The 18,182-nt window shown below is 36.6% G+C and overlaps 1 protein-coding gene across 3 annotated transcripts in view; it reads left to right on the forward strand.

Annotated features, from left to right (window-relative positions):
• Positions 1–18,182, forward strand: part of LOC308533179 (uncharacterized protein C8orf34) — a 466,353-nt gene that overhangs the window by 50,137 nt on the left and 398,034 nt on the right. For all 3 annotated transcript variants that reach the window (XR_013997045.1, XM_081111001.1, XM_081111002.1), the window contains exons 4-6: positions 5,730–5,858; positions 10,646–10,674; positions 14,519–14,691. Coding sequence is in view for 2 of the 3 variants with exons in the window: in XM_081111001.1 (XP_080967127.1) it covers positions 5,730–5,858; positions 10,646–10,674; positions 14,519–14,691 (331 nt within the window). In the remaining variant the exon portion in view is untranslated. The remainder of the gene's footprint in view (positions 1–5,729; positions 5,859–10,645; positions 10,675–14,518; positions 14,692–18,182) is intronic.

Genomic DNA, 18,182 nt, shown 5'->3' on the forward strand with positions numbered 1-18,182 from the left:
TGATCTGGCATCTGATGGGTGATATCTCTTTCTGTTCAGATGTCCTACTCCCAAGTTCTGGTTCCACCCAACCATTACCTTTTTAAAACCAAGTTAATAACAAAGTGAGCTTTTATAGTATATGTAGAGATTACATATATGACAATAAAAATACAGGGTCAGAATTATTAATTGGAAAAATGTAGTCAAAATACAGTATATTAAATTGTTCCTGAAGTAACAGAGTATGTTTTGAACTTACACTGGGACAGGCTTAAGATGCATATTGTAATGTGTAAAGAAACACTACAAAGCATAAAATGGCATATATTAAAAGTCAGTAGAGGAGTTAAAATGGAATGCGAAAAGAAAAATATAATTTATCCTCCTTAAACAAAGGCAGGAAAAGAGGAACAGAGAAATAAAAGATTGGAAAGATAGAAACCAAATACCAAGATGTTAGGTTGAAGTGAAAACATGTCAATAATTACAATAAGTGTAAAGGTACTGAACATCTCAATTAGAAAGCAAAGATTATCAGGCTAGATTAAAAAAGAAATAGCTATATCCTTTATCATCCTAGACATAAAAATATTATTATCGAATATTAGCAGTTTTATTGGTAAAGTCATTTCAAGGAAACAGTACATTTATTTTTAACCCATAGATAGGAACTTTTGGTGGAGGTCAGAATTTGATTAGTATAATAAATAATTGCTCAAAATTAGCCCTGTATACAGTATACAGTATACAGTAGGCTGCTGTATGAAGTAGCGAGCTCCTATGGGCCAATGGAGGATGCCATCTGCAGGATACTATGGATGGACTCCTGCATTGGGGGTGAGCTTTGCCTCCGTGAAGCCATAGACATGCCCTCTCTTAGGTTCTGTAACTGCACGTGTGTCATCTTATGTTATTGATTCTGTTCTACTGTTTTCCATTTCTCCTGAGAATATTCGTTAAAATGTATTTAAATTGTAGTTCTCAGTTTTAAGATAATTAAGTATAACTGAGTAAGGTTTTTAATCCATCAGAAACCTTTAAGGGATGCCCTCCTCTAGAAGCTGTGTCCTTCCATTATTTATCAAAACATCTTTTGAAATCCCCAGCGTAGTTGATTTGACCATCATCATGCTGTGGCCTGGGTTGTCCTAGATTTGGCTTCCTTGATAAATTGGATATATGTGCATGAAAGTTGCTGAGGAAAGTACTTGAGTGTTGTATCAGTTCTCTGTTGCTTCATATATCCTCCCTAAAACTCAATGGCTTAAAAAACAACAATTTATAATTCCTCATGATTCAGTGGATTGATTAGGCACTTCTTCTGGTCTTGCCATGTCAGTGCAGTCAGTTGGTAGGTCTGTGAAGGCTGGGATACTTTGGGAGCTGGCCACGTCTGGTGGTTATTCGGAAATATTAATTGGGACTGATTTTAAAAACAAACAAACACTAATCTCTTATTTTGTAAATTAAAAGGAGAGAGAACTCTTGATAGCATATGTTAATTTGCAGGAAAATTAGATAATGCAGTGATATAGATTAGAGAAATTGTTCAATGAAGGTTAACAAGTGCCAAACAATCTTTTTTATATATAAGTTTTAAAAAATATATATTTTATTGATTTCAGAGAGAAAGGGAGAGAGAGAGATAGAATCATCAATGATGAGAGAGAAGCACCGATCGGCCACCTCCTGCACGCCCCCACCAGTGTCAAGCCCGCAACCACTGTATGTGCCCCAAACTGGAACCGAACCCGGGACCCTTCAGTCCACAGGCCAAGGCTCCAGCCAATGAGCCAAACCAGCCAAACAGTCCTTTGAAGGATATGGTACAAATATAGTTTAATCTGCTTCCTTTTCTGAGTTTCTCTTCCCTATGCCTGGGCTTGTTCCCAGAGGTCCCCTGGGGTAATAGCAGTGGGCCTAGAAGTCTTTTCTAGAATATTTATCACTCTCACTCTGCCCACTCTCCAGTGTTTGATCGCCAGTGTGTTGATGTTAGCTGATATCTCTATCCCAGAAACCCTTAAATAAAAAAAGACAGAGGAAGCACTTGCATTCTATTTTTTATATTTTAGATTTATTTAAATTACAGAAGTAATATTTGCTTATTTTGACAATTAAAAAATACAGACATGTAGATAGTTTTTCTTTCTTCAGTCCACTTAAATTCTACTTTCAGAAATAGTTTATATCTTTTCATAGCCTTTGAAATAGGTTGCATTTTTTACATCCTTTTCTTTTTTAATAAAGGCCTTCCCAGACAAAAAAAATGGCTATTACCACCAAACCAGCATTGCAAGAAATGTTAAAGAGACTGCTGTCATAGTAATAAGCAATATATAGAGAGGGAAACATAGGTATAAAGAATACATCCTTTTCTTTGTATAAACTAACACAAAATATATATGGGTTGACTTGCTTCCTAAAACTAGCCTTAAACTGTAAACACTAAATAATTTGATTTTATTATTTTAAAATGCATTGTGGACATATCTCCATGCTAATAGACTAGGATCTAAGATAAACTTTTTAATAATAGTGTGAATGTACCTTAATTTATTTATTCCCCTGTTGAAGGACATTAAATGATTTCCAGAATTTTTCCACCACAAACTGCTGAATAAACAAATTTATATCTTTCACTTCCTGATAAAATAAACAATCTTGTAATCCTATCTAATAATAGAGAAATATGGTAATTAACTGTAACTTCGCTACCCTTCCCATTGGCTAATCAGCGAGATATGCAAATTAACTGCCAACCAAGATGGCGGCCGGCAGCCAGGCAGCTGAAACGAACAGGAGTCTTGCTTGCTCCAGTGATGGAGGAAGCGAAGGTTCCCCGCCTGCCACTGCCGGCCTCTGAGCTGCACTCTAAGAAACAGTCTTGCAATTATAGAAGCTAAACAAACCCCAGAAACCTGTTTTCAGCCAGCCAGGCCTCAGATCTGGAGCGGCAACAGTGTTTCAATTATAGAAGCCTAACAAACTCAGATACCTGCTTTCAGCAGCCGAGGTCTCAGAGCTGGAGCCGAGCCACAGAGCTAAAGCTGGCTCTCAGCTCCAGTGACAGCCATAGAAGGTAAATAAATCAAAGAATTAAAAAAAGAAAAGAAAAACAGGAGAGGTTGGGAGCTTCACTCACCTGCCAGCCTGAAAACAGCCCTCAGCCCCTCACCCAGATTGGCCAGGCTCCCCAGTGGGGACCCCCACCCTGAAGGGGGTGTGACCAGCTGCAAACAGCCATCATCCCCTCATTCAGGCTGGCCAGGCACCCAAGCGGGACCCCCACCCTGATCCGGATCACCCTTCAGGGCAAACCAGCCTGCCCCTACCCATGCACCAGGTCTCTATCCTTTATAGTAAAAGGGTAATATGCCCACTGACCCTAACAGCAGAAGGACTAGGAATGACTGGTCACTATGACACACACTGACCACCAATGGGCAGACGCTCAATGCAGGAGCTGCCCTGTGGTGGTCAGGGCGCTCTCACATGGGAGGAACTCTGTTCAGCCACAAGCCAGGCTGATGGCTGCCAGTACAGCGGTGGTGGTGGGAGCTTCTCCTGCCTCCTCAGCAGCACTAACGATGTCCGACTGCAGCTTAGGTTTGCTCCCTGCTGGCAAGTGGACATCCCCCAAGGGCTGCCGGGCTGCCAGAGGGATGTCTGATTGCCAGCTTAGGCCCAGTCCCCCGGGGAGCGGGCCTAAGCCAGCAGTTGGTCATCCCCTGAGGGGTCCCAGATTGTGAGAGGGCACAGGCCCGTCTGAGGGACCCCCTCACCCCCAGAGTGCACAAATTTTTGTGCACTGGGCCTCTAGTTTATATTTAAGTATATACATTTTTATTTATTATAATTGACCAAACATAAGATTGCTGGGCCAGAGGGTCATTATACTTTTATTATAATCGATATTGCCAGATTACCTTTCAAATAGGTAGCAGAAAAGATATTTCAACAGCCTTTCTTTCCTATAGCCTTACCATATAAATATATAGAATTTATTTATTTTTATTGAAACAAAAATATATGTGGTTTAAAAAGTAAAGTAGTAGGTACTACTTCTCTGTTCTTCTAATGTGGAACCACTTTTAACTCTCTTAGATGTTGCTTTTGGTACACAGGTCTAAATATGAAAACATACAAGGTACTTACATGTTCTTTTTACTTTTACATTTGAGGCATCATCTTTTGACTTCCTTCTAAGACTTCGTGCTTTATACTCTGCCCCCATCTCAGCATCCCCCTACAGTCATGCTGATATTTCAAATGTTGGTTGAATATATACTCTGCTTTGGTATTAGTAAGACTACATTAGTTTGTGTTTTTCACAGTATAGCCATAAGATGTCCAACTATTAATTTATTAGATGACTTTTAATTAGAGTTAATAATTGACTTTTTTTTCTGTTTGTTTTCTATGTATCCATCATTAATACTTCACCAAATCCTGTGTTAAACTATTAAACACTCTCAATATGATCAAATACATCAAGTGATCCTAATTTCGGTCTTATTTTATATTTTTTACTTTATTTCGTTTGAAAAGTGTTACATCCATTTCCCCTGTAGCTCTCTGTACTATTGCTCCAGTCTTGGCTTCTGGGTCTTTAGCTGCTTTTTCAGCTGTCTCCCAGGATTGTTCTTCACTGTCACCCTTTTCCTTTTCCTTATGGAGGATCACCTATTGCCTGAGCCCCAAGTCTTTCCACTTTGTATTTTGGTGGAGCACCTCCACTAGGAGCTTTCTGGGGGAAAAAATGCTTGCAAGATAAATTTTGAGTCTTTTCAAGTATCTTAATTGATCCTTGAGTTGGGTAGAAAATTCTGAGTTGGAAGTACTCTTTACTTGAAATCTTGAAAGACTTTCTCCCCCATCTTCTGAGGAGAACTGTTGCTGTTGAGAAGTCTGATGACGATATGATTTGCTATTTTTCTCTCTGAAAGCTTTTAAGATCTTTTCTTTACTTCTATTGTTGTAAAATTTAGTGATAGTCAATGAATTCTTCCAGTCTGAAGAAGAAAGTTTTTGTATTGTTATTACTTTGTCGTTGGTCTTGTTTGATACTTTAATGCTTAAATTGTCTGAAATGATTACTTTTGGGGGGCATCTCTCTCTTCAGGGACTAGGTTTTGTTATTCTCTAGTTTGCTAAATTTGTTCACTACTCATCAATTCATTTTGCATCTTCCAATAAACGATGATGCTATTTCATATCATCATATTAATAGTGGCTTCTCTCCTTGCTTAACTAATTCTTTGTCCAAAAAAATAAAAATAAAAATTCCTTTACTCCAATAATTTTAGTGGGAATTTGGAATTTGAAAGGAAATGAAGGTAATTACAGTTGTCTCTGTTTTATTAGAAGACAGCAAGAATGTCTTAGAAATATTTACTAATTGATGATAAAGAAGTTAGTGAAGTTAGTGATTATTTTTAAGCTGCTAAAACAAACAAAATCTACTTTTATGTTTTCCTTAAATTCTAGAAATTATTAGTTTTAAATCAGTACCTGATTTTTCTTTTTTCTACAAATAGCATCACACTACCCTTTACTTGTTCATTTAAAACATTTCTTAAAACCCAGCTTTATAACTTCCCACTGCTTGCTCACAAGAAAACCATTTCCAAGACAAACATTTTTATTCTGTATATGATCTTATACAGTCTTTCACATAATGACGAATAGTAAGTTTTTATTACTATGCAGCATGCTTATGAAGTAATCATTTTTTTTAAACATAGTGTCAAGGTCAGTAGATCATCCTAAGTGGAACTGGCGAACTAAACCAGAAAGCCGTGATTTTGATGAATTGAACCACATCCTTCAAGAGAGCAAGAAGCTGGGAAAAGCCCTTGAGAAGCTCTCTCGAAGTAAGTTCAGTTATTTAATCCTGATTGAAATTCCTAACCAATATTAAAGTAGAAGCACTCATTAATATTGCTGGTAACCCATTTCCAACATCCTCGTTAAAATTCTGTGAGAGGTTGAGGAGTTCTAAGGGCCTGGATTGGAGCTGAGATTGATCTTGCATATTACACAGCCTCATGGGAAGACTGGTTATACAGAGTAGGAGGAGCTATAGCCCCCATGGTATTTCACCACCTCTCTCTGCAATCTCTCTGTTATCAAGGTCAAGGGTACACCTAATGGTATCTTATTCATTCTTCTCTTTTGAACCTCTTTGTTTTGTGTCATCTTAATGAACACATATTCCTATTGCTTTTATGGGTTTTTAATGTCTCTACATTTAAGGATGGTAATGGGGCCAGATTTTTCTTAGAATCCTTTCAGAGCCTAGCCTAGTGCTGTGTGAAGTACTTTGTGTAAAAGCAGTGATTTATAATCCAAGTGCCTAGGTTAGAGGTTTTGTTCTGCCACCTATGACTTACTTTTGGATCAAATAATGATAAAGTGAGTTTTCAGTTTATTGCTATACTATATTCATGAAAAGAACCTTATATTAATATGTCAGAGGCTTTTATTAATATATACAAATCTTGATGAGATGCTATAGAAATGTTTGTTTATATCAGTTAGCCTATGGTAAGTTGGTTGTATTGTCTGTCATTTTGCTTAAAGTTGCAGAACCTATTGGTGACATTAGTCTGTATATGCTTTTGAAACAAAATGCCTAACATATCTCCACTTGCATTTAGCTCATTGCCATGCTGAATTCTGTCTATCAGAGTAGATCCTACCCCCCTCTTCAAATGTGACCATTTTTCTGTGAGCTCTGTCTCAGATGGTGGCACCGTCGCTTACCAATTCTCCTAAACTGGAGCCCCTCTACACGCTTTTCTCTCCCCCTTAACTATTCAAAAATTAATTCTTACCAAATCTTGCTCATTTTCCCTCAAAAATATGTTTTGGGTCTGATTCTCTTCTCTAGTCCCTAGTTCACACAACACAATGACAATTCCCAGATCATTGGTTTATCCATTTACCCTGGCCCATTTCCTTCCTGCCCCATGTCAGGAAAAACACGTGCAATTCCTGCCTTTCCTGAGATGTGTCTGGCTAGCTTGCCATAACCTTATGTTAGGGGAGTCTCATGGCCAAAATCATGTGGCTTCATACAATACAATATTTTCTCATTCAGGGAATAGCTTATGGAGTGAGCCAGTGGTGCAGTGAGCCAGTGGTGCATGTCCCTTACAGCATATTGTAGCAACCCACTCACTACATTTTTCTCTTGGATATTTTCAGTTCACTGCTGCTCCTGCATTCTTACATACTTTAACAATATTTTCTTAAAATATGATGGCTTTTAAGAGTTAATGAATAGCTGTGAATGTTATGCTAGGCACTCGGAGAAATATCCTGGCTACTCATTGTAAATGGTTCCCATTGGAGCTTCATGCTTACGGAAGGAAGCGTTTCTTTAAAATTCTTTCAACTGTTTTAGTTAGTTTAAACTTAGATTAAAAGTGAAATTACAAAAATATGAAAAATACCCTCGGCAATTTGACATTGTCAATAGGGAGCAGAAAGAACTGTATGCAATAGAGTAGATATTTATTTAGATAACTTATTAGGCAGAATCATCAAAATATGTAAGTGTTAAAAAGTATAATAATAGGTATCTCAATAAAATATGTCCAACCAAACACTTGGAACAGTTAGAAGCATAATTTTTTCCCCCAAGGCAAGTTTCCAATTTATCTAGTTTGAATTTTATTGTGGGACCTATTACTTCTTAGTATGTTAATATATCTTCATAGCAACCTTTTCCTTCATCTCAATTTTTCATTGGCAACATTTCTTGGCTCTGCAAAACAGCATCTGAAAGTTTAAGAGTTATGGACAGTGGATAGAGGATCCAAGCAGCTAGGTCATAAGTGATGGGCAAGTTCTGTATGATAAATTTTGACTATTCAAAAATTTTTTGACTTACTTGCTATTTCTTGGCTACAGTCTAGATAGGTGAATTATTATTATTATATTTATGAATAATGGATTTATAAACTGAGGTGTAAAAGAAATTTAAAGATCAACTGATAGCTTTCCAAAAATTTAATGAGAAAACTCCTTTTGCAGGACCAAGGGCATTAATGCAAAAAGTTTTTTTAAAAAATCAAGTGTGTTTCAAAAATCTCAGACAATTAAATCATGGGTTATATAATTCCAGGTATCTAAGTTTTATGGCTTTGAATGAGAAAGATAATTTTGTTTTATGTATCTACTCTCTCTTTTTAAAGTATATTGTCTTTTAAATATTTAGTTTTACACAATATATTCAGTTTTAATATTGAATAATACAAAAGGAACATTTTTGTATTTAATGTAAATATTAGTACTTAAATATTTACTTGGTTTTTGTAAACTGGAATAATTATTTTAAATATATTGTAGACTGTGATATAAACCATTTGGTGTTCTATACATTATCGTGAAGTCTGAGTTATTCCAAGTGACCATTTAAAATATTACATATAATCGCTCTCGGCCTTTTGGCTAAGATCAAGTGTAAAATATTACATATATACTAGAGGCTCGGTGCATGAAATTCGTGCACGGGGTGGGGAGTCCCTCAGCCCAGCCTGCACCCTCTCCAATCTGGGACCCCTTGGGGGCTGTCTAACTGCCTGTTTAGGCCCCCAACTGCCTGGGATAGGGCCTAAACTGGCAGCTGGACATTCCTCTCGCAATCCGCGACTGCTGGCTCCTAACCACTCACCTGCCTGCCTGCCTGATCACCCATAACTTCCCCTCCTGCCAGCCTGATCACTGCTAACTGCCTCTGCCTGCTGGCTTGATCACCCCTAACTTCCACCCCTGCCGGCCTGGTCACCCCCAACTGCCCCCCTGCTGCCCTGGTCGCCCCTTACTGCCCTCCCTGTCAGCCTGGTCACCCCTAACTGCCCCCCCACCAGCCTGGTTGCCCCCAACTGCCCCGCTGCCAGCCTGATCACCCCCAACTGCCCCCCTGCCAGCCTGGTCACCCCTAACTTCCTCCTCCCCCCCGCCAGGCTGGTTGCCCCCAGCTGCCCCCCCTGCCAGCCTGGTTGCCCCACGCAGACTACTGTTCGGTTATCCATCTGGTTGTTTTGGTCATGATGCCCCTGGCTTTTTATATATTAGGATTTAAACTCTAATATTCATAAATGGGTACTTACATTAGGCCTCTATAAATATTTATAATTGTTCAGAAAGCTTTGGGATCTCTTATTGGTCTTACATATCCTCCCACTGCGAATCCATTATGTCTCAGAGTCCTCCACCACACACACTCAATGCAGATACTGGCCAGCTGCAATGCTACTCCTTCCTGAAGCCTTTATTGAATTGTTTGAAGGAGCTAATTAATACAGCATGTCCTTGAGTAATTGTTAAGCTTAGGTCACCCCAAATTCCCAAAGCGGTAGCTAGACATTTTTTTTTAGTGCAGTAACACATACAATTCCTAGTTACCAATAACTTTTACCAAAAAAAGAATTATATGGAATATTGCTATGATGAATGAGTCTCAGATACACCTGTGTTTCTAGTTTTATCTACAAGGGAAAGAATGGTGCCATTTCCTGAGATATAGTAGGGCAATATTTTTCTGCTTTGTTTATAATTGGTATATTAGGTTATTGGAGTGGGACAGGCTCTAGGAATGGGTAAAGTACCCCCGACATGGCCACACCAGTTCCAATGCCTGGCCCCAGGGCCTATGTTCAGCTCTAGGCACAGCATCATTCACAAACAGGGGGAAATGATATGCAGGGAAGGTGATGTCATTAGCCTGACACTTTGAGACTGAAATGCACTTAGGAATTCAACAGCTAGCTCAGGAAGAAAGTCTGTGCTGTAGATAAAGACTGGTTTGTCATCACCGTATAGAGAAGTAACCATGTCAGTGGTATGGGTTAGATAGCTCAGGAAAGAATATCAACTGAAAAGAAAGATAGCTCAGCAAAGAACCCTTGGCATTTCAGGAAAGGACTCCAAAGAACAGGATTCCTGCGGGGGAGACAGATCAGGAGATTAGAAAAGAGAGGGAGTTAACAGAGTTTAATGACAGAGCGTTGATGACAGATAAATTAAGGACTAAGCTCTTTACATTGCTGATTTAAAACAATTTTGGAGGAATGGTAAAGACAGAAACAAGATGTACAGTGAGGAATGGTAAGAAGGGTAATTGTGAGGAAGAATCGTTTATCCATTGGCTTAAGAAGCTGTCAATCTCAGAGACTGGGACAAATTCCCAGAGCTCTCTAGGTTTGTGTCCTCATCTGTAAAAAAGGGAATTAAAATAAATGATCTCCAACCACCACGCTGCCTTAATATTTTATCACTCTAGGAGTCTCAATCACTTCATAAGCAGGAACAAAATTGTAGCAACTAAGTTACACTTGATTGTCATTATAACATAAAGACTACATCCTACAATTATATGCACATTAGCTCTGCATCTAAAAACCAGTGTGGTACTTGTCTTGTTTTTGTTGCATCATTTGCATTTTTCAGCAGTTCATGCTGTCATAGTTGACTTGAATTCCTAATTTGTTTTCATGAGTAGAAAGGTTGTATCACACTATTTTGAAGCACTAATAAAAAGAAAAAATAGAATGGAAAATACACTAGTTTTACAAATAGAACTTTTGTCTTTGACATTAGGTTATTAAAGATTGTTTCTAAAACATTTTTGTAAATCTCTTTTGAATCCCAGGTATTGCAATTTCAGATGAACTTGATAAGGTAAGTTGAACTATACATCTAATGAAAAGAACATATAGAATTTAGGTTTTAATCCACTGAAACATAAAATGTTCAAATATAATTTATGGCGCTAATATTTAAAAAAAATTTTCAAAGTTATATGCTTAGATTTTTAAATGAAAGTTATTAAATGAAATATATAATATCACCTATTCTTTTGAGTTAAGGATTTTCAAATTTGGCTAGAGAAAACTGAACCACTGTAAGCATTAACAACTATATTAAAAAATGAAAACTAATAATATTATGTAAACTATTTGGATTTTACTTGTATTGATTATGATGGTATGGAAGAAACTTATTTACTATAGCTGCTCTTTGTAAACCTTACTAAGTATTTTTCAAAATATATCTTTATTGATTACAGAAAGGAAGGGAGAGGGAGAGAGAGATAGAAACATCAATGATGAGAGTCATTGATCGGCTGCCTCCTGCATGCCCCCTCCTGGGGATCGATCCGCAACCCAGGCATTTGCCCTTGACTGGAATCGAACCAGGAACCTTTCAGTTTGCAGGCCGACGCTCTATCCACTGAGCCAGACCATCTAGGGCTTACTAAGTACTTTTTAAAAGTAATTTTAAGATGCCAAGAGAATATGATGATGCCTTGCACTAGTGGTAGTTGTGAAGGCGGTGGGAAGTGATATGATTAGGAATATATTTTGGCAGTAGTATCTTTGGAGCGTGCTATGGATTGGATCTGAGTACTAGTAGAAGAGATCAGTCAGTGATGATTCTTATGTTTGGAGGATGAGAAATTAAATGATCTGTGGTGCCATTTACCAATCTGGGGAGAGAGCAAATTTGATAGGTTGGGATAGCATCAACAATTCTCTGTCCTAGCCCTAGTCAGTTTGCTCAGTGGATAGAGCATAGGCCCGTGGACTGATTCCAGTCAAGGGCATGTACCTGGGTTAGCAGCTGGATTCCCGTCCCTGTCAGGGCTCATGCGGGAGGCAACCAGTCGCTGTGTCTCTCTCACATCGATGTTTTTGTCTCTGTGTTTCTCCCCCTCCCTTCCACTCTCTTTAAAAATAATGGAAATATATCCTCAGGTGAGGATTAACAACAACAACAACAACAAAGAGTTCGCTTTTGTAATGTTTTTTTTGAGTTGTCTGTTAAATATTGCTTATATGAGTTGTTCCTCATAAGAAAGTTTTGATTTAGTGTTACACATTTAGGAGTCAGTCATTGGGCTAGACGCTCTTATTTTTTTGGTCTCAGGATCCCAAAAAACTTTGCATTGTGTAGATTATACCTATTAATGTTTTACCATGTTAGAACTTAAAACTGATAAAAAAGTTTACATGCATTTATTTTTTAAAAAATAGCAGTGACAGAACCATTACATTAACAAAAATGTTTTTGCCTTATCCAGTTTGGCTCAGTGGATAGAGCCTCGGCCTGCGGACTGAAGGGTCTCAGGTTCGATTCCGGTCAAGGGCATGTACCTTGGTTGTGGGCACATCCCCAGTGGGGAGTGTGCAGGAGGCAGCTGATCGATGTTTCTCTCTCATCGATGTTTCTAAATCTCTATCCCTCTTCCTTCCTCTCTGTAAAAAAAATCAATAAAATATATTTTAAAAAATGTTTTTATGAAAAAGTACTTCGTTTTCCAAAATAAGGTACTTATGAGAAAGTTACATTATTTACAGTTTAAAAGAAATCTCTGTAATGCCTGGCTTAATTAGACACTGTTGAATTTTCATATCCACTTCTGCATTCAATCTGTTGTGATATGTGGCTTTGGCTGAAGAAAATTTTTTGACATGAGGTATGTAGTTGGAAAAGGGAGAAGCACTTAGAACTGGCCATCAATATTTGGTGAACATTGATACAAATATCTCTCTAAACAGAAAATGTATTTAATTTGGCCTCATGCTATATTTATAGCTAGAAAATGGTAGAAATTATTGTACAAAAATGGGATCATACAATCATGCCATTTTAAAATAATAAACTATAATGTAACAATTACTTCATTTACATAAAAACAATAGTTAGCATTTTTTCTATTCCAAATAGGAATATATCTTTTAAGTTTTAATAAAAGTACATATATGATGAAATAAATAAATAAAATTGACGAATATATTATTAAATATGATTTCCCTTTAATAAGCCACCTAATAATAATAAAATTACTTTAATTTCTATCTGTATTAACTCCATGCAAAACTAGATCATAACTATGTACCGTAGCTCATGGAGTAAGTGGCAGATGGGGTATCTGTCTTTGTCCTGTTTTTCTAGTCTTTCTCTGCAAAGCCATCATTGTCTTTGCCCAAACTGATCTCCTTATACCCTGACATTCCTTCCAGTTTGCAGAAATGTAATAATCCATGCTCTTGAAGATATACTCTAGGTTCATTTTAAGTACAAAGACATAATCATTGCCATTTCTAGGTTCATTTGTTCCTTCTAATATATTTTGCAAAGCTCTGGATGCCGGAGCCATAAATTAGCTGTGTGATTCTACTTTCCTTCCCTTTTTTCTGGGCCCTGGCTTGCAGCTGGGTTAGTGTCTACACCATTTTTGGTGAGATAAAGAGCACAGCAATTGTTCTTTGAACTGAAAATGGATTTCACCTTCACTGGGTAACATTGTAGGTGCCCTGGGGTCTCCAAGGATTAGCCCAGGATACATCTTCCCCCTTCTCTCCTCTCTTCCAGTATTAGCAAGAGTTTTCATTTAAATAAGTTTCACATATTGCTGATTTTAATTTTCTTAATATTGTATTTTAAAGACTTTATAGAAATTGCTGGAATTTATTGCACATTTATTATTTTTCATTTTCATTGAGGAAGTCACCAGTTGTCACACTAAATGAGCTTTTATTGAAAAATATAGTTGTGTCAGTACAAAAAATTGTTCCCACTCACACCTGATTTTCAAGAGGGTCAGATAATACAAAAGAAACACAGCCTCCATTCTTTGCCTTCCTGGAACCAGTCTTGAAGAGGGACAGCCTGCCCCATGGTGCCCTCTGGTGACCACAAAACTCAGTTTTGCATTTTGCTCGGTAAGAAAAAGTGTATCTCAGGAAGGTACTAAAAGCAGTCAAACAGAAAAAGGGGACATCTGTAATACTTTCAACAATAAAGATAAGTTTTTAAAAATCAGTCAAACAGAAAGGTTTACAATTTGTGTAGAGCTGACACCTTGTCTTTACTATAATAAAAAATTATATTCTTCCTTTTAATCTTCTATTAACATTTTGGGGGTTCACTAAAGATAATATTCTTCTTAACCTTTATAAAATACTGGCCTCTAGTTAGATCATAATTTACTGTCACTCTAGTTAGATAATAATTTCATTGAAATTATTTATTCTGTGATCTTTAAAAGTAGTTTATGAATTTTATAAAAGATAAGAGTTATTACTAGTACTTCTATTTAAAATGAAATGATAAAATAAAACAAGACTGATACTATTTTAAAGCCTTTAAAAAAACTGTGAATTCTAGAAATTTCTTTCTGTTTAGTCACTATATTGGTTTTCTATACTGCTGTAACAAAGTAAAACAAGATGATTTATTATCTTATAGTTTTATAGTTTAGAAGTTCTACATGAGTGTTCTTGGCTGTCATAAAACTGTATTCCTTCCTGAAGTTCTTTGTGACATTCAGGAATGAGCACAAATCACATAAAGTAAGTCATCTAGTAGAGATGGAAAGAACTGAAATTTTAAGTTAATTCAGAAAGGAAAAAGAACATTTTGATTTGAGGAAGCTGTTGAAACTCTAGATAAAATTATCTCCTTGTCTTACTGTAAAGAGTAAATAAGCTAAGGCAGCACATTCTTTTCTCCTCTTCAGGAAACAGTGGCATGTAATTCTTCTCTTCTAAGACCCCGTGTAATTGGAGAATGGATTGGCCGAGAAGAGAATGATGCTGACCCATTAGCAGCCGAAATGCTACAGCCCCCAATTCCAAGAAGTAAAAATGAACAATGGGAAAGTGAAGATAGCAGCTCTAGCCCCACAGGAAGGTAAGATGAGATGGTGTCTAAGATTCTGAAAATGATTAATCGTTACAAGGTGAAGGGAAAATAAATCCAAGTGCATGATTTGTTGAAGTAAGTCTTAGCAAATTTATATAGAAAATTATGTTGGACTCGACACAAGATAAAAATTAATTTCTCTGTTTTAAAATTAGAGTGCTACTAGAATTGCTTTTAGATTTTGGTTTTGATTTTTTTTTCTTTACATCTAAAAAAATTACCATCTCTTTGTATCTAATACCAAATAGAGAAATAATTTCAAGGATATAAGCTTTAGTTGAGATGTTCTATAATATTGAGCAGGGAATAGCTGACTGTTAAGAATTGAAAGAACATATATCTTTATGAATAAGTGTTTTCAAAATTTTCAGGTAGATACCCAGAAGAGGGATTGCTGAGTTATATGGTAGCTCTGTTCCTAATTGTTGAATGAACCTCCATACTGTTTGCCATAGTGGCTGTACCAATTTACATCCCCTCTAGCAGTGTGTGAGGGTTCCTTTTTCTCCATATCTTTTCCAACACTTGTTATTTCTTGATTTATTCACAATGGCCATTATAACAGGTGTGGAGTGGTATCTCATTGTGGTTTTGACTTGCATTTCCTGTATAGCTAGTGAAGTTGAGCATCTTTTCATATATTTGTATGTCTTCTTGGGAAAAGTGTTGATTCATGTCCTCTGCCCTTCTTATCATTGGATTGTTGGTTTTGTTGTTGAATTGTATGAGTTCTTTATTGAAGAACCTTATGGAAGTAAATTTGCAAATATCTTCTCCCTTTCAATTGGTTGCCCTTTTGTTTTGCTGAAGGCTTCTTTGGCTGTGCAAAATCTTTTTAGTTTGATATAGTTAGTCCCATTCATTTATTTTTGCTTTTCTTTTCCTTTGTGGTCAAGTTCATAAAAACCTCTCTAAGACCCAAGGACATAAAACAGAAATAAACACAGACTACAGTATGGTGGTTACCAGAGGAGGAAGGGGGTCAGGAGAGGATGAAGAGGGTAAAGGCAGGCAAATATATGGTGACAAAGGAGACAAGACTTTGGGTGGTGAGCATACAATGCAATATACAGATGATGTATTGTAGAATTGTATACCTGAAACTTATACAGTGGTATTAAACAATGCATTTAATTTAAAAAAGAATCTAAAAGGGAGAACTTCTGATGTACAAGAGACATAATCAACAGGGGTAAGAAAACTATTAAATGTATAACAGACAATACAAGGCAGTGTTAACGTGGAATATAAAGAAAAAAGAAAACCCTTGGTTAAAACCATTTAAGTTTAGAGTTGCTACCTATGACTGCATATACATTTTCTTTGTTTAATATTTAGAAACTATTACGATTTGTAAGTTGGAAAGTCCATATTTCATTTCACTCAGACCTATGATGCTCAGAATGGGTGACAAGAGATTTGCCTTACGTTTCCATAGGCTGGTAGAAGGGAAATGTTCAGATCATATTTATTAGAAAAAGTATATTTAAATAGCAATTGAAGTGAGTAAAACTCAAAACAAAAATGAAAACTTCTATAAGAGAGTTGGAGTGATAAAAGCCTTATGAAGCATGGCATACACGAGGCTGAGAAAATGGATATAAATACCCATGAACTGAAATGTGGCTGGAGCTAAAACTATCTGGGAGTGTTACCAGCAGAGCACCTTAGAAGAGTTTTTCCTGTGCATCGCATAGCCACAGTAACTTTGTATATCCTATGTTAAATTTAGCAGGAAGCAGTAACTATTCTTTCTCAAGGAGAAAATTGTATTTTCTACAATATAATAGCTTTCAGGCTTTTTTCACTTTGACTTATCACTTGGCTGGAGGGAAGGAAATTCAGAATACTCATTAATGTGCTTTAGGCATATAGGAAAAATGATTCCATTTCCATGAGAAGTAACTTTTAAATTATTTAAGTAGTTTGAGTTTCCTATGTAAGGAGAATAAAACCATTTTTAAAAATCCATTTACCTTCTTTTGTAAAGTGCCAGATCAATTTCACCTGTCAATGAGGGTACTTTCATTTTTAATACCAGGCTTATGAAACCTGGTATTGCTTTATCTTTATTCATTGCTAGATCTTTAGTTCTTAAATATAAAATAGAGAAATGTCAATTTTCATTTTGCTTTTATTTAGTCATAATAATTGGAGCTATTTATTGAAAATGTTAGTGTTTCTATTTTCTTCCTAGCTTACGTGAGCTCTTATTTTCTCTTGAATACCATTAAAGGGAATCTTTCCTGCAATTCTAGTTCAATCCCTTACCCATAAAAACTCAATCCATAAATATCTCTCTCAAATATTTGTGTAAAAATGTTTTCAGTTTTATTTTTCTCTAGCTTTAAATTATGAGTTGAGATATTACCTATGAAATGAAGACAGTGGTGAAGTCCTGCCCAGATGCCCCAGTAGAGCTGAAATATAATGCATGCATACCTGAACTGGATTTAAAGAATAACAATAAACTCTGGATGGGAAACTGTATCTCTCGCATCTTCTAATACATAACAGGATTTATGAATTTATACCAGTCACTCATATAGCATTAGATTTAATTTGGATGAATAAGAAGGGGTTGAGAAGAAATTTTTAAATGACTCTACAATTTTCAGCTTTAATGTTAGCTTTTGTCTTTAAATAGTTATGAAATTGTACTATAACTTAACAGTCATGAACATTCACAGACTACATGATATTCTAGATCCTGGAAGTAAAGACTTAATATTTAAAGATGACTCCTTCCATTTTCCTTTCCGCTAATGCAGTGGTTCTCAACCTTCTGGCCCTTTAAATACAGTTCCTCATGTTGTGACCCAACCATAAAATTATTTTCGGTGCTACTTCATAACTGTAATGTTGCTATTGTTATGAATCGTAATGTAAATATCTGATATGCAGGATGGTCTTAGGCGACCCCTGTGAAAGGGTCGTTCGACCACCAAAGGGCTCACGACCACAGGTTGAAAACCGCTGCGCGAATGGGATCCACATGCTGTTGTTGAAAATAGACATTAGTCATATGAGTGAAGGAGGCACATAGATGGCCTCCAGTAGCCGTGTGCTAAATGAAGCCTCGTTATAAGAAGGATTGTTTATTGTCTATCGTAATTTTTTGTACTTTTTCCTACCTTGGTCTTTCCTGTTGTTTAATGCTCAAATCTTACTTGAATGTCTGTTGTGACTGTCCTCCATCTTTTGTCCATATCCAACTTTCCCTTTCATTCACATTAATACATACACAATAGACTGGGCTTTCACCATTAGATTAGAGAGGATTAAATAAAAGCATAGTGAACCTTAAGAGTCTTATGGGTAGAAACTTACCCACAATTTCCTCCTGGAAGTTTTTTTTAAAAAAAATGATATTTCTTATATGAAATATCATATAAGATATGATATTTCCTTACGTTCTGCAATACAGCATTGTATGAAAAGAGTCAACAAATTTAATAAGCATTGCTGTGACTTGAAGG

This window comes from Myotis nattereri (genome assembly GCF_964212035.1).
Source record: "Myotis nattereri genome assembly, chromosome: 17".
In the NCBI taxonomy this organism is placed as follows: Eukaryota; Metazoa; Chordata; class Mammalia; order Chiroptera; family Vespertilionidae; genus Myotis; species Myotis nattereri.